The sequence below is a fragment of the Macrotis lagotis genome, chromosome X (genome assembly GCF_037893015.1).
Source record: "Macrotis lagotis isolate mMagLag1 chromosome X, bilby.v1.9.chrom.fasta, whole genome shotgun sequence".
NCBI lineage: Eukaryota > Metazoa > Chordata > Mammalia > Peramelemorphia > Peramelidae > Macrotis > Macrotis lagotis.
Window position 1 is genome coordinate 577,801,117 of NC_133666.1, and position 27,716 is coordinate 577,828,832.

Consider the following 27,716-nt stretch of genomic DNA (forward strand, 5'->3'; position numbering starts at 1 on the left):
TACTCCCAGGCTGGAGCTCTAGCCATAGCACCACCTAGCTGCCCCCTGGGGGCAGAATCTTGATTCAAATTCTCTTACTTAAGAATCATGTTTCTTTCCAGTGTAGCAAAATGCCTCCTTTCCTCTTCTTCAAAGCCTAGACTAATCCTATTTGCCAAATTTCCCCAATAAGTTGCATCAGCAAACCAATACCAATAGGGAGCTCTATTTCTTTCCATCCCTCAAGGCAATCTGCTATTGATAAACAACCCAGAACAAGCAACCTTTTGGGAAAATGAAGAGGTGGGGGAGAAGGTACCAAGGACTTTTCTCTTCCCCAATCAAGCATCCATTGTCCAGATTTTATTTGCTGTTCAACACTAATTCTTGATCCAATGCTTATTTTATCATCCCCATGTCAGTGGGCCTTTTTTAAGGCTTTTTTTTTTTGCAAGGCAAAAATGACTTTAAATGGCTTATCCAAGGCCACACAGCTAGGTAATCATTAAGTGTCTGAGGTCTGATTTGAACTGACTCCAGGGCTGGTGCTCTATCCACTTGGCCACCTAGATGCCCCCCATGTCTGTAGTTTTAAGGAAATCCATACTCCACTATGATCTTTAGACTTACTACCATCTTTCCAAAATCATTGAAATTTGCTCCATAATTACTACCCAAAGACCTTGGCTTTGTCATTTGTCTCAATGCTCTAGCTGTCAAAGCTTAGTACCATTTCATCTTTCAATCTTCCATGAAACACAACCTTCCTCTTCATGTTGTCTCACTCAATTAGAAAGTAAGCACCTTAAGAATGGAGAATATCTTGATTTTCTATATTTGTGTATATTTGATATATATATATATATATACATATATATATATATATTTATCTTTGTAACAAAAAACAATAAAGGCTTTTCTATTTATTCCATTTTCTCTCAGCTCCTGGCAGAATATCTCTCTCTCTTACCTTCTCCCTTACTTTATTTTTATATGTACATGTCCCTTCATGACAGGATTATGAAGTAACTTTGTTAACTTCATAGCACCTTGCACATAACAAATATTTTGGTTGGATTTTTAAAAATTGACTCATGGAATCATACAATCAAATTAGAAAAGATTTCAAGGATCCTCTATTCCAGATACCACCTGAAATACAAATTAAATAAAATAGGTTTGAATAAATCTTCATTATGATGAATTAATAGAAACAAAGTAAAATAATTATACTAACATATACAGGGAATTTTATACATTTTTATATATTTTAAAAGTTTCAGTATGTAATATGCTTCCTTTTTGCTGCAATTATGTTTTATATTTATATATAAATATATATATATATGGCATTGCGTTCACAAGATTACAACCTATGATTTAATTTTTCTCTATGAAACCACTCATCACATTTGAAGAGACAATCCATTTTTTTGGTTCTAGTCCTGATTATAGCCCATTGTAATATCTTAAATCAGACTAATTCATAGAAGGGATACAGCAAACTGAAGCAGATAACTGGTTGCTGCTTTCTTCTCTCAGTCACAGGGGATAGACTTCGTATCTAAGGGGAAGTTAAGGTCATCTCATCAGACCTGTCTCTCAAACTTGGATCAACAGCATTATTAATGAGAACAGAAACCAGAGCTGTCTTTCAGAGTCTTTGCAGAAAGCCCAGAGGAGCACAAATCAGTGGTACACTAATTACTCACATCTGAAAAAATTACACATAGTGTCAAGATGGAGGACAAAAGTACAGCTTTTTCATTCCTGTATCTTTTCCTAGAATTCTCCATAAAACATTCCCACATCCCTGTCCAATAATATCAATGCTGGTGTAGTATAGGATGGCTTCTGCAGGAAAATCCTGAGCTATGCATTTTGAGGTTATGGATATTTTAGCAATCTGATGAAAATGCCTAGATATTATAGGTTCATCTGTTCTTTTGAAAAATTTTTTAAATAACCCTAAATGAAAAAAGTGAGCTTCCTCACTAAAAATTACCTTTTCCCCAAATTTCATTTTTCAATCTTTCTGTTTCTTTGCTTCTGACAAACTATTTTTTTCACAGCAACAGTTATTTAATTGCTGGTTTTCTCACTGTTCCAACTTCAAGAAACTTATGTTGCTCTATAGAGGAATTAGTAATAATCATTCTGGTTGTCATGCCTTCTGAAGGGAATTAGCTGTATTTTCCTGAGGATTAATTATGCTGTTTTACAGCACTCATTTGTCAGTTAATTTTTTCCCCACATTTTTATGATTCAGTGTATGTGATCCTATGGGCTTGATTATTAAAACACTTGACTTCCCCACACTTACAGTCACTGGAATTTCTAACAGTCATTAAGATGTGCTCTTAAGCAGTTACAACTTTGACAAATTTCCTTGAAGCACTCTACATTCTTAAAAACCACAGAATTAAAGCACCACAAAAGGGAGAAAATTCCAGTGTCCACAAACTAAAGAGTCTCAGGGTCAGGGGTATTGAGCAGATGTAAGTTTAAGAGTTAATGTGATTTTACAGGAACTGAGTTTGTGGAAGCTATAATACAGTCTAGAATTAGCTCAGTTCTGTTTCATCTATTCAAAATCTGCTATTTTCAGTTCACCTGGGGTCAGTAGAAACACATGTACACATGATCAATGTTGTTACAAAATTAAGTCATAGAATAATTATTATTTGTCCCCAGCAATATGCATGCTACTATAGACTTAGTGCTTAATGTTCATGAAGATTATTTGTCCAAAATATCATAGATTTTGCTGAGTTGGGTTATTTGATTAAATATATAAAAGCTGGGGCAGCTAGGTGATGTAGTGGATAAAGCACCAGCCTTGGAGTCAGGAGTACCTGGGTTCAAATCCGACCTCAGACACTTAATAATTACCCTAGCTGTGTGGCCTTGGGCAAGCCACTTAACCCCATCTGCCTTGCAAAAAAAAACAAAACCTACCCCCCCCCCCAAAAAAAACCTAAATATATAAAAGCTAATGTTCGAGATATAACAGGAAACACCTCTGACTTCTCATTTCATAATTATTTTATTGAAGCATGTGATTGTGTGTATGAGAGAGGGAGAGAGAGAGAGAGAGGAAGAAAAGGAATAAGAGGAGGTGGAAGAGGAAAAATCACCCTGTAAAAGTATGGACTAACAATAATAATCAAGCAAACAAACATAATGAATGAATACATAAATTAAGTTAAAAACAAACAAGCAAAAGATATGAACTATATCCTCTCCTATCTTACGTAGAGAAACTCCATTGGACCCTGGGTTTCTGAATGTAGGGGGTTAATCTGAGGGGTTGCTGGATGGTATGGACCCTAGATTCAGACCAAGGTAGCAAGATCTGAGAACCCCTGGTTTTGGGTTTCTTCATGGTCATTTCTGCCACTACCCTGGGTCCTGTCAGGACTTCAGTTTAGTCCTAGGCTCCTCAGACATTCCTAAGCCTATAGAAATCAGGACCAACCCCTCTACCCAAATGCCAAGGTCTCCTTGTTGGGGTCCCTAGAGACTCTAAGAGCTGCTGTGGGAGATATATTAAGTGGCTGGCCAATACATAATGTTGAAAAGTTGACCCTGATGTTCTGAATAGTGTCGTCTGTAGGTGTTTTAATTAAGATGGTTGTGACTTAGAGTATGTGAATTCTATGCTTTCTCACGGGCCTTACTAGTGAGGGGTCATGTCCCTTGTTTTTCTACTATATATCTAAAATATCCTTCCAGAAAGTTAAGGAATCCTTGAGTTATATATAAAGCTGATGGCCATCACTGGGAGCTTAATGCAAAGCTAGACCTAGCATCATGTTCATGGCCATGCTTGGCTGCCTTCCACCTTTCTTGATGCAGCTTATTGTGTTTCATGCCTGAACTCCCAAACAAGATTCCTACTGACTATGCATAGAAAACAGGAAGAATTGGTTGCAACAATAGATAAACAGGGGGGCAGCTAGGTGGTGTAGTGGATAAAGCACCAGCCTTGGAGTCAGGAGTACCTGGGTTCAAATCCAGTCTCAGACACTTAATAATTACCTAGCTGTGTGGCCTTGGGCAAGCCACTTAACCCTGTTTGCCTTGCAAAAACCTAAAAAAAATAAATAAATAAACAGGAGTTAGATCAGGACAGAAAGTATAACAGAAGCAGAGATAAAATAGAAAGTATAATCATGTAGACCAAGTGGATTTCACTTGGCAAGTCTGAAGAATTCAAGTCATTTCTCACCAATATGCTGATAATAGATTTTCAGCAATTCTCAAGGATTAAAGCAATGTTGTTTTATACAGAGACCATTTTTGAAGAAGTCAAAGGAGAGTAGCCTTGTCTCAGTAATTATAGAGATCCTATAGGTGGTCTTTATTGACTTACCTGCATCAACAGAGTTGGCTGGAAGTTATTTCTGTTGCTGTCAGAAGTTATCATGGCTCAGTTCCATGATTGGTATCTTCTTTAAAATCTTCACAAGGTCGCTAGGTGGCACAGTGGATAGAGCACCGACCCTTGAGTCAGGAGAACCTCAGTTCAAATTCAGCCTCAGACATTTAATAATTACCTAGCTGTGTGACCTTGGGCAAGGTACTTAATCCCACTGCCTTGCAAAAAAAAAAAACAAAAATATTAATCTTCAAAATCCTAACAACTCTTCACATGAGCTCCTCATATACTTGAATTCAGTCTATAGGTGTCAAACTCTAGATTGCTGTAGTCAAAGGATTTAATGTAGTATTTTTCCTCATTGACTTTTCTTTAGTCTTATGTCCCATTCCTTGGCTGGCAATGTCAAAAGTATTCCCATTCCGAGTCCAGGGTGTAGCCAGTGGTCTATGTTCTGACCAGCTGGATTATTATCCTTTTTTGAGAATTCAGCAGCTTAGGGAGGTTCTAATTCCATATGACACTTTCTGACTTTCTGGCCTCTTGGTGTGATTTTCATACTAACCAGTGTTCCTGAAACAAAGGCAAAGACTTTGGAGCAAATTAAAGATCATGTTCAAAAAAAGTGATATTCAAAAAAAACTGTGCTCACCCTGGCAAGGATAAACAATCTGATAATAACAAAAGGAGAATGGTGATATGAAAATGGAATTCTTCCATATCTCCCAATAAACAACATTTCTATCCCCAATTCTTGGCCTTATTTAGAACTACAAGGACCAATTTAGAATGTTTGTGAAAAACAAAAATTTAACTCTGGGAAATCTAGTCCTGGTAGGTGTTCCCCCCCACCCACCCCCTACCCCAGACCATCTCTATAATGCCGAAATTCTTGGGTAGTTTTCAATATAGTTGTGTTGGGTGTGGGTATTCAGTTGGAATCTATTCCTAATCAATTCGGTGTTGACTTGTTATTAAAAAACAAAACCCTCTAAGATCCTTTAAGTCTCAGCATTGTCCTCATGCATCCATCCATTTTCCTTTGTCGAATGAAAGACGTGGGACTCAAATATTACCTCTATTTTCTTCTCTTCAGTCTAGCAGAGAATTTAAGAAATCAATTACTGTTCAGATGACTTTTATCTAGGAAAATAGTCTAATCAAAATAAAAATATATTTGTGTCCCTCAAAACAAGATTTGATGTTGAAAATAAAAAAAAGTACGTAGTTGCCCATTTTATCCATTATGTCCATTATCTGGAAATGAAATTGCTTAGTTTAAAATGTTGTTCAAAAACTTGTGGAAAGAGACATGAATTTTTGCAAGGTTCTGAAAAAGGGCAGTTTAATGGGGAATATGGGGAATCATTTGTAGGGTTCTCCCTGTGTTGTATGCAAGAACCTGAGTAACAGCTAAGTGTAGAAGTGAACCCTGGAGTGGCAGTGAGGGTGAGGGGAACATTTCTTCCCTATGAGCCACTACTGGCTATCATGGGCAGAGAAGCATAAAAGTTACATGTGGCCTTAAAGGAGAGCCAGAATTCCTGAATTCTAAATGCAAGGAATGAGGTAGTGGCAGAGACTCACTTGATGTCAACCATTTGGTGGCCACGGAGAAAGCAATCATATGATATTAGTGATAAGAAGTTCTGAATCCCAAATTAACAACACATCATCTAAAGGTTCTAAACAACAGGCTCCTGGATAAAATATGGGAGGGTTCCTTTGCAGCTCAATCCCAAATCCAGTCTTCTAGAAAGAGAAAGAGATTTCTTGGAGAATACTGTCCACTGAGTTTTCTCACTAAAATCCCTAAATTTTAAGAGTTCTAGGTTGAAATTCTTGTACACTAGGCACTGTGCAAATAATATCACATTTTATCCTCATAACAATATCACTTTGCCATACTGTAACTATTTTTCATTTATCACTGAAAAGAAAGTCCTTCAATGTGCTATACAACACATAAAATAGAGTAGATGACATTTTCCTGCGGGTCTTTTGATTTTTGGATTTGCAAAATAGCATACAAATGATTTTGCATCAGAAACATTTGTGAAGGTACTAAATTGTATTTTCATTTTGTATAAATATGTATTTAATGCTGTCATGATCCAATTACAAATAATAGGCTTTAAAATTACATTCAGCTAGATTATCAAAAATATTTAGGAGTGGCTAGGTGGCGCACTGGATAGAGCACCCTGAAGTCAGGAGTACCTGAGTTCAAATCTGGCCTCAGACACTTAATAATTACCTAGCTCTGTGTGGCCTTGGGCAAGTCACTTAACCCCATTTGCCTTGCAAAAAAAACCTAAAAATCATATATATATATATATATATTTAAAACTATTTGCAACTAGGAATCCTAGTTTTTGGAGACAAAAACTGGAATATGTCAACTACTTTTAAAGGGGGTAAAATAATACATAAAGAAATTGGTGTCTGAGATTTCCTTCATCCTTGTCTTTTTCCCCTTCAATAAACAGCTGAGAGATATTGAGGTCCAATAGATAAAGAGCTATCTTCAGAGTCAGGAAGACATGGGGTCACATTCTGACTCTGATAGATACTGACTATGTGACTCCACTTAAATCACTTAACCTTTCACTGCCCTAAGATACTATATAAGACTATAAATTGCAGAGCAGATGTAAATGCATTGGTAGAGGGAATTAGCTATTCCAATAAAAACACTGGTCTGATTCCCTTGCCTAAAAAATGTTTTCTTTTTCAGAAAATCCATTTAAAATCCATTCTACCATTTTAGCTGTTAAAAATAACCAAAGTGTTTATTTACCCAACAGCAGTCAGCTAATGACTTAGTACTGTACAGAATGGACCTTTATGTCAATTTTATGATGCTCAATCTCATTTCAAACAGCATATGATAACATATTACTGCCGTTGCCGCCATTCTTAATTTTCTTCTCCATATGCCACCAATTTTTTTGTGTTCATCACATTAAGTATCTTGCAAAACAGTTCTAATGCAAAACATTATACAAAACAGCATACTGTGTACTGTTCAACTAATCTGATAACAACAAATTTTCTCTGCACTTACTGTTTCACCCATATAATCAATCCATCATACCAAACTGATTTGCTAACCTGAATTTATAGTCAGGCAATTCATTGACTGCTCTGACAAGTATTGTCTTCATCCCTGTTTGGATTAGAGTATGTTACCGGCAAACAAGATATCCTTTGAATCCTCTTCACTGAAAGGTATTTCTTAGTAGTTGTCATTTGCCTTGGAGGAAAATATCTCTTAAATCTATCTCACCAATATGCAGATATCCAGTTCACTTTACTTAATTGACAGCTGGCAGATGTGAGCATGTCCCTATTGTTTGTTGGCCATGAAGCCGGGAGCCCAGCTGTTAAACTAACCTCTCCCAACAGGAGATGTCTCCAACTTTCAGCCTGAAATCAGCCTTATCTTTTATATTTTCAAAAGAAAGAAAAACTTAAATGTCAAAAAGAATTCTTATAAAATATAAAGAGTTTGGGGAGGTTTTGTTTGCCTTGAAAAGGTTCACCTTTTAAAAAAAAATTTCTCTTTATTTTTCCTCTGGTTACATGCAAAAACAAGTTTCAACATTCACTTCCAAAACCTTGAGTTCCAAATTTTCTCCCTTCCTTCCACCCTACTCCCCCCGCAATGAGAAAGCAAGTTACTTGATATAGGCTCAAAATGGCTAACCATGAAAAACATTACACAATAGTCCTATTATAAAAGTAAACATAACCCCCTCCCAAAAAAGAAACTTCAAGAAAAATAAAGTGGAAAACAAAAAGTATGCTTCAATCTATATTCAGATAGACAATGATCACCTTTGTGAGAGAGTCCATAGAATAAGCTGAGAAACGGAAAATATAGTATTTATAAATTTAGAGACAGAAGGAACCATGTCAGTTATGTAATCCAAGTCTCTCATTTTATAAATGAGAAAATGGGGACCCATAGCACTGAAGTGATTTAATAAAAGTACACAAAATAGAAGAGACCCTTCTACAGAACCACAGGCATTTGCAAATGCAATTACCAATATCACTCAATTCTATTTTTCTGGTCTCCTGCTTTAGCCAAGCATACTGAATTGTTAAATTGTTTGATGACCTTGTGATAAGAATGAATGCTCAATATTTAGATATCTTCCTTGAAAACCCTATTCAATATATAGTTCAAAATTTGTTCACTGTGGACCCTCTTCAAGGAAAAATAATAAACTCTTTATGGAATTAACTAGATTATAAAATGAGTTTAAGTAATAAATTTGTAGAACTCTCATTTAAAATACCACAGAGGAAGACCTTCACTAAAAGATTAAGACTTTAATTCTTGCCAGAAGGGGAAGAAGGGTATGCTCTCCTTAGAGAGAGGAGGTTTGAAACTAGAATTATATCTAAATCTATTTGTCCCTTTAAATATTAGCTTAGGGGAATATAAGGTTTAAACTAACATCTGATGTCTCTATCATCATTATTGAGAAGGGGGAATTCTCAAGTTTATATCCAAGATGACCCCTTCTCCACCTAAAGTCAGTTTCATAATGAATACACATGGCATATAGCAAAGAAATACACTGATCTAAATCAGGGTTGTCCAACCTTACTTTTTTTTGATTTTTGCAAGGCAAATGGGGTTAAGTGGCTTGCCCAAGGTCACACAGCTAGGTAATTATTAAGTGTCTGAGGTCAGATTTGAACTCAGGTACTCCTGACGCCAGGGCTGGTGCTCTATCCACTGTACCACCTAGCCGCCCCCCAACCTTACTTTTAAAAGTTTTTATTGAAATAACAGACAATATATTTTGATTTGCCATTTTAGTGAGAGCTCTGTGGTAGCTAGGCTTCTTTTACTAAAGCATTTAGAAAACTCACAGGTGGGATGCATTTTGGACAGCCCTGATCAAAATCATAGCAAACCTGAAATCAGAGAAGGCATAACTAGGAATATATATATCAGATATTACAGAATATATGAGCTTTTCTATTGTGAATGAGATAAGTCAACTCAACCAAGAGATTATTCTTTTTTATTTCAAAGACTTTGCCAAAGAGGTAAATGGAGGCATGACTTGCACATCCTGTTTATTATACTGAGGAGTATGTTGTACAAAGGTATCCTTCTCACTTGCCTTTTCCAGAACCATTTCACCCCATGAACTGACTTGAAAGGAAACAGTACTTCTAGTGATGGTCTGAATGCTGTGGGAGTCTCTTGGCCTTTGAATATGGTTCTTCTTGGCTATCAGCAAGGCACCTTGGTGCACTTACAGTGCCAGGCAAAATGTTAGTACGTGATTTCTAGTGACAGAATGGCATACTAAGATATATCCAAGCCTTTTTCTAGATGGCCTAATCTTTAATATGATCTTTTTCTAAGATATCAGCAAGGCACAATGATGTTTCAGCAATGTTGGGCTTTGACAACATGGAATATTCAAGCCAGACAAGAGAGATTATTTTTTTTTTGGTTTTTGCAAGGCAATGGGGTTAAGTGACCTGCCCAAGGTCACACAGCTGGGTAATTATTACATGTCAGGCTAGATTTGAACCAATAAAGATTATTCTTGAGCTTATTCAAGAGAAAATTTTCTGCTACTCTCTGAGTAGCAATCTGGAGACATTGTCAACATGACAGCAATGTCCCCTCCTCTCCTCTTCCCACCTCTCCCCCTCCCCCTCTCTCCCATTCTCTCTCCTCTCCTTCTCTTTTCTGGAGAGGATTTTCCTTTGTGAATGACATAGTCCTGAGACCTCCATGATCCTGGACAAGGAGTTACAAATATACCAAGAATTTAGGATGTGAATGAAATAAGTGGCAATGGGGGGTGGCTAGGTAGTACAATGGATAGAGCATTGGCCCTGGAGTTAGGAGTACCTGAGTTCAAATCCAGACTCAGACACTTTAATAATTGCCTAGCTGTGTGACCTTGGGCAAGTCACTTAACCCCATTGCCTTACAAAAACTAAAAAAAAAAAGAATAAGTGGCAATGGTTTGAATGCTAGAGTGGCAATAACTAGATCTGTAACAATTTGCACAAGAGGGCTAATTAATACTTTTACCAACTATCTCACTTTGTAAAAAGTATAAAGTATATATAAATTCATAATATTTGTGAGAGGCATAACTGGTACAGGGGATCAGAAGGTGGCTTTGGAGCCAGAAGGCCCTGGATTCAAGTTCCACCTTTAGCAATACTGGCCATCTGAGCACAGTCACATGTTCCTGTACCTTTCCTTCCTGCTTATGCTCTCATGGTGGCTGCTGCTGCTGACTTTGTTCTTGTTGCTAATCCTCTTCCAACTGCCTTTTCTCTTTCTCTTAGCTTTTGCTAGCCTCAGCAATTTAAATAAATCTTTTTTGTCCCTGAATTCTTCTAGGTAAGAGATGGTCATTTAAATGAATTCTTTCATGATCACCCGAACCCCAAAACCTTAAGTCGGCTTAACTTCTCACCCCCTATAAAATTTTAAGATACTTAAACTGTAGGCTTAATCTGACTAGGGAGAATTTCCACAAGGCCATGCTCTGTGTACTGATAAAATATAGGGTCTAGAAAAATGTATGAGAGACAGACAGATGGACAGACAGAGACTGAGAGGGAGTCTGTATGTTTGTCTATCCTGCCTTGCTCATAGAACAGTAGCATCCTCTCTGATGAGGGCATGCCATGCTATGTGGTCCTGTGTCAGTGTCTCCCATGCTGCACAATTCCAAAGTTCTTAGAGACAAACCTGGAGAGTATCCTTTCATTGTTTTTTTCTGACCCTGCTGTGAGTACTTGCCCTGTACGAATTCCCTCTCTGTATAGATCTGTGTGTGTGTATGTAAATTTATGTATATGAATATGTAGTCATACTTGAATGTGTATATAAAATATATATGAATGTATGTCTATGCATATATATGCACATTTATGAAAATATACTTCATATTTTTCAGGTTCCTGCATACATGTACATATGTATATGAATACACACAAAATTCTTAAGTTTGGAAGAGCCCCATGATTCCCTTTTAAGGATGATTGCTATTATTGAGTAATCTAACTGCATCATTTACAAATGAGGAAATTGAGATTCAGAAAGAAAACCTGCTCAAGATCCTAGTCCTACTTCCCTCACCCTCAAAATACACACACACAAACACACAAACAATATCCATCAGTTCATACTCAAAAAGAGAACCTTTGCTTGTCACTCTAAAGCTTTTTCCATTATAGCACAACTGCCTGTTTTTAGTGTCTGTTACATAATAGATAGGGTATAAGAGTTAGAATTATAAAGGCATAGGGCAGCTAGGTGTGCCCTAGATCCTGGAGTCAGGAGTACCAGAGTTCAAACCTGGCCTCAGACACTTAATAATTACCTAGCTATGTGGCCTTGGGCAAGCCACTTAACCCCATTGCCTTGCAAAAACCTTAAAAAAAACCAAACAGACAAAATAAAAGAATTATAAAGGCATGGTTTGAATCCTACCTCAGATACTTATGTAAATTCTTTCAGTATCAAGTTTTTCATCTGTAAACTGGAGACAATAGCATCTACCTTGTAAACTTGTTATATGGAACAAATGAGATAATGAATACAAAATAACCCCCCCAAAATTCAGCTTTCATTATTAAAACCAAATATTATGTATAGTAGAAATAGAAAAATGGAAAAATATTTAATTCCTGTAATATTTATTTAAGGCATTTTAATCCAAGATATTTAATTTAATCCAATCCATTAAGCATTATTAGGTGCCTCCTATGTGCTAGGAATATTTTAAGTGTGCGAGATGCAAAGACAAAAACCAAAATATTAAATAAGTTGACATTCTATTCTATTCATATTGCATGATGGAAGCAACCTGGTGAAGGGGATTGGAGGAAAGGGAATAAGCATTTAAATAGCAACTATTATATACCAGACATTGTGTTAAGAGCTTAATAAATATTATCAATTTTAAAGTAGGAAGAGCCTTATATTTGGAAAATCATCTGACCTGAGTTTAAATCCTGAATTGGGGGTTCCTATCCTAATTTTGTCACTTACTGTTTACCTATTACCTTGAGCAAATCTCTTATCTCTATGCCTTTGTTACTTTTAATCTGTAAACTGAGAGGTTTTTTTGTTAAAGGACTTCTAAACTCTCTTTTAAGTTAGATCTCTGATCTTATGATTCCCTCCTGTTCTAAATCTCATGATTTATGTTTGCAAATGTATAGGTATATGTGTATGTGTGTATATACACACACACAGGCACACATTGGACATCTCAAAATGGATGTCTTGTGATCTTAAATTCAATATGTCCAAAACTTAATTCATCCTTCCCCACACCTCCACTCTTCCTAACTTCTTACCAGCATCCCTACAATCTAGATTAATAATTTAGATGTCATCCTTGACTCCTCAATCTCACACACCATATAGTTAATCATTTGCCAAATTTTTTTTATACCACCTAGCCACCCCCTTTTTTATTTATGTCTTGACAGTTCTCCTATCCATATCTTTCTCACACAGCTGCAACCCTAGGGCAGACCCTCCTTAGACTATTATAATAGTCTTCTAATTGAAGCCCTTTCTCAAATTTCACACTTCATTCCATACTCCACTCACCTGGAAAACTGATTTTCTTTTTTTGGTTTTTAGGCAATGGGGTTAAATGGCTTGCCCAAGGCCACACAGCTAGGTAATTATTAAGTGTTTGAGGCCAGATTTGAACTCAGGTACTCCTGACTCCAGGGCTGGTGCTCTATCCAATGTGCCACCTAGCCGCATCCTGAAAACTGATTATCTAAAGAATAGGTGTGAGCATGTATAAAATAATCCATCCTACACTTCCAGTCTTCTTCCACTCCACGGTCTTCCCTCCCCTCCACCAATGACAAGGTCCCTCCTTGCTATTCCATGTCTAGACTCAGCTTATTTTCACTGGGTGTCCCCCATGCCCGAAATTCTCTCCTTCCTAATCTCCCCTCCTAACTTTCTGTAAACCCCAGCTAAAAATCCACCCCAGTTCGACTTTTTTTGGCTAGATTTGAGATTATCTCCAACTTAATCTATAGATAAAATAGATTAGATATATAGGTAAATGGCAGATGATGAAATAGGTAGGTAAGTAGGTATAGTTTCTTGCACATTATTCTCATTATTAGAGAACTCCTTGGGAGTGGGGATTTTTTTTTTGTATTCTTAACCCTCAATAGTGCTGGCTGACTGGATTTGAACCCAAGTCTGTCTGACTACCCCTCGCTGCCCTTAAAGGGCGTCGTTTCTTAGCATTCATATTGCATGATGGAACTCCCTGAGTTCCACCAGGGGCCGGTCACCAGGCTTTTAATGTTGACTTGACTCTTCACTCTCCAATTCTAGATCATGATCCGGCTGATTCTAACTTACGCCTGCACACGCCCGTACGTTACTGGATGGTGGAAGGACTCCAACCCTACGGAACAGTTTAGGGTTAATTGTATAATTCTGCCAGGAACAGAGAGCCGAAGCAGAGGCCGGGGACGCCCCGCCCCCGCGGAAGGAACCGGAAGTACAAAGACGGCGCCTGCGCAATCGGCGCTTCCAGATTCAAGTTCCGCCCCGCCCTTTCGGCCGGGGAGCAGTCGCAGAAGCACACTCGAAGTTTGGGGTTGGGCAAGTTTTCTGGCGGCGCTTCCGCCCGGTTGGAAACGTGAGCGCCGAGCTTCGCTTCCTGCTGAAGCCGGTTCCGGCGGTGGCCTGTCTGTCTCTGTCTCTCTCGTGAGCGCGCGGCCGAGCAGCCATGAAGATCACGAGGCAGAAGCACGCCAAGAAGTACCTCGGCTTCTTCCGCAACAACTTCGGCGTCCGGGAACCCTACCAGCTGCTGCTGGACGGCACCTTCTGTCAGGCGGCGCTGCGGGGCCGCATCCAGCTCCGCGAGCAGCTGCCGCGCTACCTCATGGGGGAGACGCAGCTGTGCACCACGAGGTCGGCCCGGGCGCCGCGGGCTCGGGAGGAAGGGGCGGGCCCAGGACCGGAAGGGGCGGGCCTCCGCCTCTCTGAGGCTGCGCGAGTCACCTTACGTCACCCAGCCTCAGTTCGCGCGTCTCTGGAATGGGGATAACGGGTTCCCCCAGAGCGGGAGGGAAGGATTGAGGGTATCATTAAAACCCATACAGATCGGAGACTGCCAGCTGCCGAAGGGGTATGAGGATGCCCCGGAACTGGAGCAGGGCGCCGCCTCCCCCGGCCCAAAGGCTCCTCTCCCGGGGGCGGTCCCTGCCCCCACTAGTCTCCCCCGTTACTGTATGGTGGCCCAGAGTTCACACTGGATTCCAGAGGAGCCTTTTCCTTTTTTAATCTCACCCGATCCTCAGTGCCACCCCTTGAGAGTAGGTGCTGTTCTCCTATTACTGATTGGGAAACTGAGGCTGAGAGGCCGAAGTGACCCAAAGACACCCCGTGGGCCAGCCTTGTTAACCGCTGGCACTTTACAGTTGCTCATACCTGGAGGAGGGAGGTTAAGGGACATAGCCAGCATCACTCTTCTACTAAGTGAGGCAGGACTTGAACTCAGATCCTGTAGACTCCAACTCTAGCTAGCCTTCCTTGAACCTCCACTTAATTACCATTAAAAAAACGCCTTTATTTCTTAGGATGGGTTTACTTGAGTGCAGAGAGGCAAAGGCCAAGCATGTGTCACTCAATAGCTACCCAGTGTCAGTGTCAGCCATGGTGGTAGGTGTGAAGGATACAAACAAAAGTGAGATAGTCTTAAGAGTTTATTTTTGCCACTAGGGCATACAGGTGGCACTCTGAGGAATAAGCATCTCAAGAAATGACATCTTAGCTCTTGTTGACTATTCTGTAATATAGCATAGAAAATTAAGCAGTTTTGGAGTAGGGATAGCTCCTTTTTTTCATACAATCATTTTGTACATTCATCAGATACTTTCTGAGAACTGTGCTAGACTATTGGAAATATAGTGAAGATTTCTGCCTTCATTAATCTTGATTCCTGGAATGTCTTCCCTTAATTAGCTTGTTGTTCTTCCTACCCTTTAAATCCCATTTCAACTGACTCTTCTCCACAAGGCCTTCCCCATAGATTCCTTGCTGATAATGTTTTTTCTCCTTGTACCTCACAAAGGACTTTATTTCCCTTTTCTCAAGTATAGTCATCATGTAATTTGAGTTTTATTGTTAATTATGTCTGTGTTTGAGGGCAGACTGTCTTATCTTTAGAGTTAAAATGGAACAGATTACATTCCAGAGAGGATGTTTTCTACCATTTTAGAAAGAAAAATAAGCCCAATGAGATTTAGTGACTTAAAGTTATTCAGTATATGTTGCCAATCCATTTGCCTTTCTATTATCCTTTTGTGTGATAACCATTTATAAATCTTCAAATTCTGTAATATTACTCATAGCATTGGTGATTAGTATAATATTGTTGTTTAGAAGGAGAGTCTTTATTTCTCAGGGAAGTTTGAGGAATTAAAAGGAGCTTTGCAGTTTCCCCAAAGGCAATTCAGCATGTTTTCCTCTTTCTACTTAGTTCTGGGCTCAACTTATTTTTCATTTGAACTTGTTATTGGAAACAGATACAATATACATACATTTATGTTAGAGCAAAAGCACAATGTTATTCCCAAATTGGAGCATCTGGAAGACCCTACTATCCAGGGAGTCCCTACTTGATTTGGACTCTGCATGAGATTTTCTGCCAACCCAGTATAACAATAATGAAAATCTCCCTTTTGCATTATTGCCTTATCAGAATCATTGAATAAAGTCAATTCATCTAAAGGTCAGTCTTCATCATGTAAAGATCAGGGACACCTTGAAAAAGAGCCTATAAAGGCAGGGTTTTGTAATCAAAAATAAGTGTAATGGGATCTTATATTCCCCCCATGTTTTTGACTTATTTATGAAAGTGTAAAGGTGTGGTCTATTTTTGAATATAGCTTTTGAAAGCCTATTTGTACCTGTCTAATGCTCTCATAGAATATGCTAGTATATCATATAATATCATTTATGTGTATCTAACATATACATTATATATGAAATTTATAAACATTTTATTTTACCTAATTTGTAATTCATGTTCATCTTTGATATTTTTTCTCCCATACATTCTAACTTCCCATCTTATTAATTTAAAACTCTTTATGCCCCAATTACCAGTTACCTGTTTGCCAAATCCAAGGCTATTTTCTCGTTTCTCTTTTTTCCTGGTGTCTTTTCAGCATTTATAATTAATGATATAATTTTAATACCTTTTATTTGAAAGAAAAAATATTCTAGATATGGCCTGTTTTTACTGTATTTGCTAAAAATATCTTTCTCATAAAATGCTTATCAATATTTAAAACTCAGTTTTTTTTTTCAGATGTGTGTTAAAGGAATTAGAATCATTGGGGAAGGAATTATATGGTGCAAAATTAATTGCACAAAGATGTCAAGTTCGAAGTTGTTCCCATTTCAAAGATGCAATCAGTGGTGCTGAATGTCTGTTATCAATGATTGAAGATGGAAATCCTCACCATTTTTTTGTTGCAACACAGGTAATATTGCTCATGAAAAATTACTGATGCTTTGCTTTGTTTTTTTATGTTGCAATATCTTCCAAATATCCCCCCCTTTCCATTGAACCATCCCTTAAATAAAACAAACGAGACCTAGCTATAGTGCCAGGGTGTTTGGCTGAAAAGTAGGAGAATTACACAGTAATTTGTTTTTCCGTTGTATTTTCATTCATGCCCCACCCTTTATGAACCCAGTTGGGGTTTTTTTTTGGCAAAAATCAACTAGAGTGGTTTTCTATTTCTAGAGGAGGAAACTGAGGCAAACAGGATTAAGTGACTGAGGCCAGATTTGAATTTAGGAAAACAAGTTTTCCTGATTCCAGAGGCAGCACTCCTACCTACTGTAATGCCTTGCTCCTTCTACATAGGTATAGAAGTTAAGACAACTTTATTACTACTCCGAAAGGGAACAGGAGAATATATATCAACAGGGAACAGTCTCAGTGTGCAGCTCCCACTGGTCTCAGCTGAAAGCACTACAAACAAGGATTGGATGTAGCATCATTTAGGCTCTTGAACTCCAATCCAAGAGTTCTCAGATCTAAACTACATGCAATTTTAAACAAAAAGTGAGCAAGGAACAAAGAGAAGACTGCTCTGTCATTTCCAGGGCAAGAGAGTAATATAGCTTACATTGACAAAATGAAGGATTTTTCTAAGTAAGGAATGAGAAGGATGCAAGAACTAACTTAACTGTATTATCTAACAAGAGATTTGAGTGGGAGGAGGTGTGGAAGTAATACTCAGACTCTGGTTTGATTAGCTTTAGAACATCCTAGGGGGTTGAAGCCACACCACTCAGATCACACCAGCTGACAAAAATCATCCTATCTAACATCAAGTGCTTTTGTATAGTCTTATATAGGCAGAAAGACCTCCCCCTCCCCTGGGAGATGAAGGGCTCTACATGGCCGCCCTGCCCCTTCCTGGTCTCAGTCCCTTCAGCTGGGGCAGCTTCAGTGCCTGAGGTCCCTTCAGCCAAAGCAGCCCTTGAGCTAGAGCCCTGGCTATGTGACCCAGTTTTTTCCCCAATCTCTGTACTGAGAGGAGGGAAATATATTCTTTGGGACCAAGATTATTGAAATTAATTAAATTTCAGCTACATTCTGCATTCATCTTTTCATGTTTTGATGAATTCCTCATAAGATTTTACTTAAAATTTTTTTAGACTGTTTTATGCTTGCTTTTGTTAAACTTTGTTGTTTTTAAATAGCTTTAGTAATTCATCTGACTGCAACACACTGTTCATTTTCTGTCCATCATTTAGTTCCATCTACTTTTCCCACGAATTCCGTTATCCTCATCTTTGATTTAGATGTTTGATAAGTTCCTTCTTTACTGGCACATAGTAATTTGAGATATGAAGCTAAGACTTTCAGTTTTAAAGATATTAAGAAAGAGTTCTCTTTCAGTATAGTAATGTGCTCCTGAATAATTCTTGAGTAATGTTTGTTTTCCCTAGGACCAGAATTTATCTCTTCAAGTAAAGAAAAATCCTGGAGTTCCTCTCTTGTTTATCATTCAGAACACTGTGGTTTTGGACAAACCTTCTACCAAAACAGTTGCCTTTGTCAAAGCAACAGAATCAGGGCATCTTGTCTCTGTTCACCAGAAACAGAGCATCAAGAAACTCAAAGAAGAACAAGGCCTAGTGAAAACACCTGAACAGAAAAAGAAGAGGAAACGAAAAGGTGTGAGTGGTCCCAATCCTCTTAGCTGTCTGAAAAAAAAGAAAAAGGTGCAAGATTCAACTCAGTCTTCTGCCCCTGAAAAGAAAAAAAGGAAAAGAATTCGTAACAGAAATAGAACAAAAGCACTTTTTGTGCCATCATCAGTGAAGCAAAGTGAAGAAGTCAAATGAACTCTTTGGATTAACTGAACTGGGAAATTTTTAGAGACTGACTATGCCCTTCATTTCTCAAGCAAATTAAATGAGTTGTATCATTGTGATGAAAATTTAAAGACAGCTTCATAAATTTGCCTGGTATAAATCCACTTTTTATTTAATTGTACTGTTGTTCATCTAGTGTTTTGAGTCAGATACAAATCAATCCTTTTAGATCAGGGGTTAATAACTTGTTTCTGTTTCATGAACCCTTTTAGCTATCTGGTAAAGCCTATAAAACCCTCAGAATAATGATCTGAAGTGCATGAAATAAAATATATAGGACTACAAAAGAAACCATATTAAAATCTAGTTGTTAAAATATTAAAACATTCATAGACCTCATGTACCTTTAGATATTATCTAACAACAAATTTGAGAAAACAATCTGAAAATTTAAGCAATTGCCAGTCCTTAAAGGGTAAGTATATGAGAGCCTTTTTTCACTTTGACTTGTCACTACATAAAAAAAATGAAAGGATTTTAGGTGTGCATAAAAGTTGTAAAATTGTTCAATATGATAAGTTTGAGTTTTGGGGACTTCAATAGTAATTTGACTTGTTCTGTCTCCTGGAAAAAACTGGAAACCTGCATATTCAGTTGTTTGTTGTGATAGCAGCCCCAGTCAAGGAATAGCACTGAAATATTTAAATAGACAAGTAAAATGGTATGGCAATAAAAGCAGTTTCAGAACATGTTCCAAAATAAGTAGAGCATCATTGCCCAGCAGATGTTTTGGGCTTCTTCAAATTCGTGATTGCTGTAGTGGAGGCATGTTTTGCTTTGTTTTCTTTTGTTCTTTCACATATTGAGCTGAAACTTGTGTTCAGAAAGAAAAGTCAGTGTGCAGCCAACTTTTCTTCCCATGGCTCAGGTTGTCATCTCCCTGTCATAGCCAATTTCACTTGTCTCAGCACTTGCCTGTAGCTTGCCCAGTAACTTCCTCAACTACTCAGATGCTCAATGAAGGGAAAAATTAGAGGCTGAGAATTTCCTTGCTCATCAAAGGTCTGAAAGCTTCCCACTCTACACAAGCTGAGCACAGAAAAAGGGGGGTGGCATCCACATTCATCATGGCTATTAGATATATGAGATGAATGCTATGAAAATTTTGAAGTGCTGACCTAAGGTGAATGATTATGCTTACTGTGTAAAGACCCACGAGGAAGAAAGGTGCCAAAATGATCACAGCAATAAGCTTGGAGTCAGGTAATCCTGCCACTGGCAATAACTAGGGCACTCTTGGCAAATCATTTAAACTCCCTCTGTATCAGTTTCTTCATCTTTAAAAGGAACATAATAATAGCATCAATCTCCTAGAGTTGTGAGGATTAAATGAGATGAAATGTAAAAAGTGCTCTGTAAACCTTAACATGCTATGTTGGGGCAGCTAGGTGGTAGAGAAGACCACGAGCCCTGGAGTCAGGTGGATCTGAGTTCAAATGTGGCCTCAGATATGGACACTTAACTAGTTTGTGTGACTTTGGGCAAGTCATTTAACCCTGATTGTCTCTCATCCCAGGGCTGTTCTGATCCATTTCTGGCCACAGGACCCATATATCTCTGGAAGAGAAAATGAGACTGGTGACTTAGCACAGCACCCCCTCACTCAAATCCTATTCATGTTCTTGTCATGGCATCACCTCCCTGATGTCATGATCTTTGAGAATGAAGAACAAAACATTACAAAATTAGCTATTAATTATCAGTAGCTCTCTGCAGATGTTTGAAAGATAGGAAAGGGAAGAAAAAAATGTATTTATTCTGTGTTGAACATTTTACAAACATCTCATTTGAATCTCCTAATCCTATTTTACTTCACCCCTACTTTACAGTTGAGGAAACTGAATTAGAGGTTAAGTGACTTGCTGAGGATTACACAACTGGTGATTTTTGGTGACTGAATTCAAATGCAAGACTTCCTGACTCTAGGCGCAGTGCTTTATCCACCTTGTTGCCTTAAGAAGGATTAGATTTATGTAGCTTCAAAGAGGGAAAAGAAATGGGACTATTGTGTAGAAATGAAAAGGAGACAAGTTTCAGCTCAATATGTGGAAGAACTTTCTAATGATTAGTTGAATCTAGAAGTAATGAATTCTCCATCGTTGGAAGTCTTCCCTTATTGGGGATGTTGTAGATGAGATCCATAATATTGGGTAGAAGGGTGAACTAGATAATCTTTCCAACTTTAAAACTCCATGATTGCCATGGCTATTGTTTCAGTTCATGCAGACCTCACTATCTTGCCTGAGAGAGAGCCCTGAATGGGGTTTATTTTACCTCCCTTTCACAACATCTTTGCCAAAGCAATCTTCTACATGGTTGACTGAATAGAAGCATAACCCATGGGATCATATTTGCTTTTAGTTTCTAGTTGGCTATACTTTGTTATTCATAAGCCTTTGCTAATAAGTAACAAGTATACATACCAGTTCACAAATCTAAAACTGCTAATTTTCAATAACTTACAGGAATCCCTTTGACCATTTTTCCTGACCACTTGTGAAGGTGAGGATTCTCATGTGTCTTCTCTTTTCCCTCTCCTATGCATCATGCCCTTAATATTTAGCAAAGCTCTCTAAATCATTTCTATCATGGTGTGATGAACTTAGTGTCCTTTGTTAACTAACATCCCACCCCTGCTCTCTTGGACCAACTACATAGGATGTAGGGTTTTGTTTGTTTTAGATTTTTCAAGGCAATAGGGTTAAGTGGCTTGCCCAAGGCCACATGGCTAGGTAATTATTAAGTGTCTGAGGTCAGATTTGAACCCAAGTACTCCTGACTCCAAGGCCGGTATTCTATCCACTTGTGCTACCTAGCCGCCCCTAAGATGTAGTTTTGATTAATGCTCCATACACGGGCAATAGTAATCCCAATATATAAAAAATGTTTTAAAACCGAAAGTATAATTTCCCTAGGCAACTAAAACCAAGTTTTTGAAGCTTGGAATGCTATCTTACACTGACTATGATGAGCATATTACTTCATGGGTAGAAGGAACAATAGGTATAACTGTTACATGTTTTATTCTCTGTTGAATTTCTAGTTTCTAAGTTGTTTTATTGTCGGATTTTTGTCTTTTTTTTTAGGAGGGCAGTTGAAGCTAGGGAATGCCTTTGGCTCTTTCAACACTTGATCTGGTCTAATCATATCATGCCACAATAGTGATTAATCTGTGTCATTCTTTTTGTAGACAATTGTACTCATCTATAGAAGTGATATTTATTTTATTCGATATACTCCTTACCTACTTAAACGTCCCAAATTCAGCAAATCACCTGACAAGTCCATAGTGTTCATAAGTGTTACTTCTGGCCTCAGAGACAAGTTTAGAAATCTACTCAGATTCCAACAGATAATCAAATGTTAAGTCTTTTAATCTTCCAATACAAGCACAAGCTTAATGAAAAAGTTTTGATAGACTGGCAGGGAAATATCTTTGTAGGAAGAATTTAAAAGATATATTTATCTTTTTTTCTTACAAGTGAATTGTAATCACAAATTATAGTGGTCCTTGATTAGCTCATCCACTTAATGCTGTCAGCAGATGTTCAGGGAATGATTTCTATTATAAACAGAACCTACCAATATTATCTCTTGCCTGGACTATTATGATAGCCTCCTAATTGATATTCTTTTCCCCAGTCTCTTTGTTTTCTAATAGTATATCTTCCCACAGCTGCCAAATTGATAATCCAAAAACACAAATCTAGCTATGTCATCCAGGTCATTTAAAAATCTTCAATAGTTTTCTATTTTTTGACTTTAGGATAAAACATAAAATGTTCATTTTTGTCATTTAATGCCTTTACCATGTGACTCCTACCTCTACTTTCAGCCTTACTGTTAATTACTCACCACTATTTACTCACCATTTCAATCAAACTAGCTCATTAGTGGTTCTGTACCTGGTATCCTATCCCTGTCCTTTGGGCCTCTGTAGAAGTTATATCTCATTTATGACATTTATTCCCATCTCATCTCTACCTCAAAGAACTTTTCAGGTGCTCCATATAACCTGGGGCTTTCCTGACTAGTGGCTGCAGATGCACCTAATTCTTTGGATATCTGCAATTGGCAACAAGAAACAGGGTGGTGGTCACTCTTCAGTTAGGCAAAAAGAGCACAAAGGGGTCCAGAGGTTGAGGGCAGGATAGGGGAATGGGGCCATCAAAGAAGGCAGTCAGCTTGGGGAGAAAGATAGGAAGAAGGAGCAGCAGAGTCTCACTACTCTCTGAATTAAAACTGGGAGAGTAGGCATAATGGAAGAGTGCTAAATTAGGGGGGTGGGGGAAGGGCAGGAGTTTGTCTCACTTTTAATAGCTTTTGGGAGGGGGGGAATACATCCATTCCTATCTGTGCCATCTTGAGGTTAGTTTATTATATCCAAATCATCTCAAAGTTATCAGTGCCTTTTCATGTTCTGCCGCTCTCGAATTGTGATGGTCTGGATTTTATCTGGGACTTAAATATAGAATCAAAAGCCTTGACAACCTCAAAAGATTTAAATTTCCTTTCAGATTGATTATTCTTTGACAGTAACAGGTATTAAATGGTACTAGATTGGGAAGGCAAAGTTTTTATAATAGTTGTCAACCTCCTCTATATTCCAGGTTCCATTTCTGTATGGCACCAAAGGCCTGTAGTACCCACTTATATAGGAAGGAGAAAGAGAGGAGGCCCCAGTGGAAGGTCCAACAGTAAAGTGATTTATTACCATTTTTAATTCATCCAAACCTTTCAAATATTTGAAGACAGCTAAGTCAATAAATCAGTAAACATTTATTAAAACTACAATGTACCAGAAACTATACTGAGTTCTGGGGTTAGGCAAAATATGGTCCCTGCCCTCAAGGAACCCACAATTTAATGAGAGTTCATAATTTAAAGTCTCACAAAATCTATTTTCTCCAGGTCAAATGCCTTCAGTTCTTTTAACCAGTTCTCATGTGCCAGGATCTCAAGGCCACTCTAAATGAGTTGCTGAATCCACTTCCTCTGGCCTACTTTAGCCTTCCTAGGCTGTAGAACCTTGTCACTAAACAGTTCAATCTAATTATGTTTGAAGAGAACTAAGTATAAGGAGCACTGTTGCCTTTTCATTTCTGGAAGCTATGTCATTCAGTCTGGCCTTTCATATTACTGGATTCAGCTCAAAGTTCTAGTCTGGGTTTTTTTTTGGGGGGGGGGAATTTGGTTGTTTTTTTTTTTGAATACTGACTATATTATCCACTGTTAATTCTTCCTCTCCAAAGGCAGTTAGGTAGCCCAGAGGATAGAATGCTAGGCCTGGAGTCAAAAAGATTCACTCATCTTTGTGAGTTTGAATCTAACCTCAATGCTTCCTAACTGTATAATCCTGGGAAAGTCACTTAACCCTGTTTGCCTCAGTTTTTTTTATCTGTAAAATGAACTGGAGAAGAAAGTGGCAAACTACTCCAGCATCTTTGCTTAAAAAAACCTTAAATGAGGTCATGAAGAGTCAGATATGACTGAACAACTAAATGACAACAACCAGATTCCTCCCAACTTTGTGCAATAATGTAAATTTGGGAAGCATGTCTTCTATATTTTCATTTAAGTAAATGATAAAAATATTAAAAAGCACAAGGCAAGATATGATCCTTGGAGAACTCAACTGGAGACTTTCAAGCCAATTATCTAATTGTGCCATCTTACTCTGTTTAATTGCCTTACTACTATTTAATTGCTTTTCAGCACTACCCAATTGTAAACCAAATGTTTATATGAATTTGAATATACATATATAAAAGCTCTTTTCTCTTTGATTTCACTCTTTTGAGAATTCATTTATAATTCTTTGACACCCTTTAAGGGGAAGACCTGCATTCCAAAAGCTGTTAATATGGTACAAAACATATAACAAATATAAAAAAAAAATACTTATAATGGCTTTAAATCATATTACTGAGTGGCTGGAACAGAACATAAATCAACTCTTTTGAGGAAATTTAATACTTGAAATTAATGAATGACTGAAATTGATAGATTTTGAACAAAACTTTAGAAAATAAGAATAATATTTTACAGGTAAACAGTGAAGGTGTCAAAAATCTCAGATTACTTTTCCCCATGAAACAAAAGCCAGTTGCCCTTTGCTAGTGCTAACTGTTCATTCCCTGATGTCAGAAAGGTATCATTTGTTATCTTTTGCCTGACAGTCTATTACAGTATGAATCTTTCTATAGGTAGTAGATGGTATTTATTCAGACTGCTAATTTGTTTTGCCTAATAACTGTTCTTGATTATCAATTTGTAACTGTGGTTATACTCTATTTAACAGTCATGTTATAAACGATGGCCTCCAAAATTCCTTTCAACTTTAAATCTATGGTTCTATGGTTCTTATAATTCATATATATTTGTTATTAAGTCATTTTCAGTCATTTCTGTCTCTTCATGACTTCAGTCAAGGTTTTCTTGGAAAAGATACTATTTGCCATTTCTTTCTCCAACTCGTTTTAGAGATGTGGAAATTGAGGCAAAAAGTTAAGTGATTTTTCCAGGGTCACACAACTAGTAAATGTCTGAGGTTGGATTTGAATTCAAGTCTTCTTGACTCCAGACCCTGACACTCTATCCCCCTTTAAATCATAGGTGAGTTCAGATATTGGAAATGATGGATCAGAAGGATCTTGGGTTCTATTCTACTACTATGTAGATTAATGAAGTAGTAATATTCAAAATAATACTTCAGTTTTATCTTTCATAAGTTAAATCAATAAGTATGCATATTAGCAGAAAAGTAAATAAAGCTTAGAAAAAGATAGCACTGTCCACAGATCTAGAACTGGAAATCATATAGCCTAATCCATTTATTTTAGAAATAAAGAAAGTCCTCGTTAGACCTAGTTTATTTCTTGTTTATTTCTAATTTATTCTGTATGTAGCTTATTTGTATCTACTTACTTATATGTTGTTTGCCTCGTGAGTCTGTGAGTTCCATGAGAACAGAGACTGTCTTTAGTCTATATTTGTGTCCCTAGCATTTAGCACAGTGGGTCTTTAATTAAATATTTATTTACTAAGTCAAAGAGAAATTAAGAAACCAAGGTCATAAAGAGATTTGAGTTTAGATTTTTTCTGACTCAAGCCAATGCTCTTTCTGTGGAGTCCAAATATGCCTACTTAGAATCTCAGGATCTGGAATGTGCATACCATGGTGTAAAGGACTTGTTCCTTGAAAGCCCAGTCCCAAATCATAGAGAAGGGTACCATAATGACTAACCATGAAAATCTGATCCATTTATCAGCTGTGAACAAGTCCCTTGAGTGATTTAGTGAAAGTCAGCAACAAGTCTTGGGATGAACAATGATTGAGTACTGACATTTAAAAGTCCATTTAATCAATTCAGAAACAAAGTACAAGAGGAACTCAGCTACTAATGTGAAATACTTAATATACTAGGAGTAAACTGGAGAAGGGAAGATCATGGAAAGACATATAGAGCAAGTAGAGTAGAAGCCCTCCAATTCTAGCAATGAAATTGGTGGCAATCAGACAGAAAATGTGTCACTCAGCATCTAGGCCCCTTTCTTTGGAGTACCAACCTCTATTTATAATTCTGTCCTCTCAGTTTTGTAGGTCATATCCAGCTGTAGGCATTGCTTTTATAAATCTGAAAATCTGTATTAGAACCGGGATTCTCTATCAAATATGGCTGTCACATGGAATGGCTGAATTGACTTTCTTTTTTAATTCACTGAAGGAGATTTGTTTGCTCCTTATAAATGGATTGCTTGGTCTGGACTCATTTTTGCAGTTCACTTATCTCCTTGTATTAGATTCCTTTCCTGTGATTAGGCTCGGGGTTTTCAAGGACCAACTCTTTTAAACTTATATTGTTTGCATTTATTCTTGGTGTGACAGATAGTTTCTCATGCTATTTTTTCGTGAAAAAGATAAATGTATGTGAGCAGGACAATAGAACAATTAGATAAATTTGGGACTGGTTGAAGGGATGGATTCAAAGAATAGTCTTTATTAATGGTCTATGGCAACTTGTAAAATCTTTACTGGAGTGCTCCAGATATCTTTCTGACCCTGGCTTATTAACATTTTCTTAGTGACTTGGACAATGATATCAATAACATTCTTATCAAATCTACGGGTTCTATAAAGTTGGGAGGTGTAGTAAATCCTTGAAGGACAGTCTCAAGTTCCAAGAAGATCTTTCTCTCTTACAGAGCCTCCTGGAAGAAATCTGTAACAACCTAAAAGATTTTGGTATAACAGGAGAGGAAGATAGTATAACAATCAGTGATTAGGACCTGGACTAGGTGAAGGTGGGGAGGAGGAACAGAAGTATGGGATTCAATCACTTTCATTTCAAATTACTAGTATTGATCACATTTCTTTTGTTTTATAAAAAAAAAATTTAAAAGATTTAAGAGCAAGGAAAAGAAAAAAATTGTAAGAAAGTGATGATGGGAAAAATACAATTCATAATCATAAACAAAAATGGGAATGGGAAGAATTCACTTATAAAAGAATTGTAGGTATCAAAATGAATAAGAAACCAGAACAAACATATATTGTTTACAAGAAATACTTTGAGCCATAAAGATTTCTAAGTTATTGGGATGTCACTCTCTTTTGGTCCTCTTCCTCCTTAGTCTATTTTTTGCCCCTTCCTTCTCAGTTTCTGTTGCTAGATCTTCATTCAGAATATGTCTTCTAACCACAAGGATTCTGTCCTGGGCCTCATTCTCTTTTTCTTCTGTACTACTTTATTTGCTGATCTCATTGGCTCCCATAGATTTAATTTCTATCTCTCTGCTAATGAGAATCAAATGTATTCAGCCCTAAACTCTGCTAACCTCTAATCTCACATCTTCAAGGACTTTTCAAGCATCTCGAACTAGATGTTCAGTAGA

General features: G+C 37.6%; 1 protein-coding gene across 1 annotated transcript; it reads left to right on the forward strand.

The window, feature by feature from the left end:
- Nucleotides 1-13,956: 13,956 nt before the first annotated feature.
- On the forward strand, nucleotides 13,957-23,085 carry UTP23 (UTP23 small subunit processome component). Its single transcript, XM_074201331.1, has 3 exons — nucleotides 13,957-14,330; nucleotides 16,735-16,909; nucleotides 18,393-23,085. The coding sequence occupies exons 1-3, from the start codon at nucleotides 14,143-14,145 to the stop codon at nucleotides 18,789-18,791; spliced, it is 762 nt and encodes a 253-aa protein (XP_074057432.1). The 5' UTR covers nucleotides 13,957-14,142; the 3' UTR covers nucleotides 18,792-23,085.
- The last annotated feature ends 4,631 nt before the right edge of the window (nucleotides 23,086-27,716 follow it).

Excerpts from the sequence above, each read along its gene's own strand:
- UTP23 (XM_074201331.1), top strand. The coding sequence starts at position 14,143 with ATGAAGATCACGAGGCAGAAGCACGCCAAGAAGTACCTCGGCTTCTTC. Across the intron at positions 14,331-16,734 it reads ACGCAGCTGTGCACCACGAG|ATGTGTGTTAAAGGAATTAG; the intron begins GTCGGCCCGGGC and ends TTTTTTTTTCAG. Across the intron at positions 16,910-18,392 it reads ATTTTTTTGTTGCAACACAG|GACCAGAATTTATCTCTTCA; the intron begins GTAATATTGCTC and ends TGTTTTCCCTAG.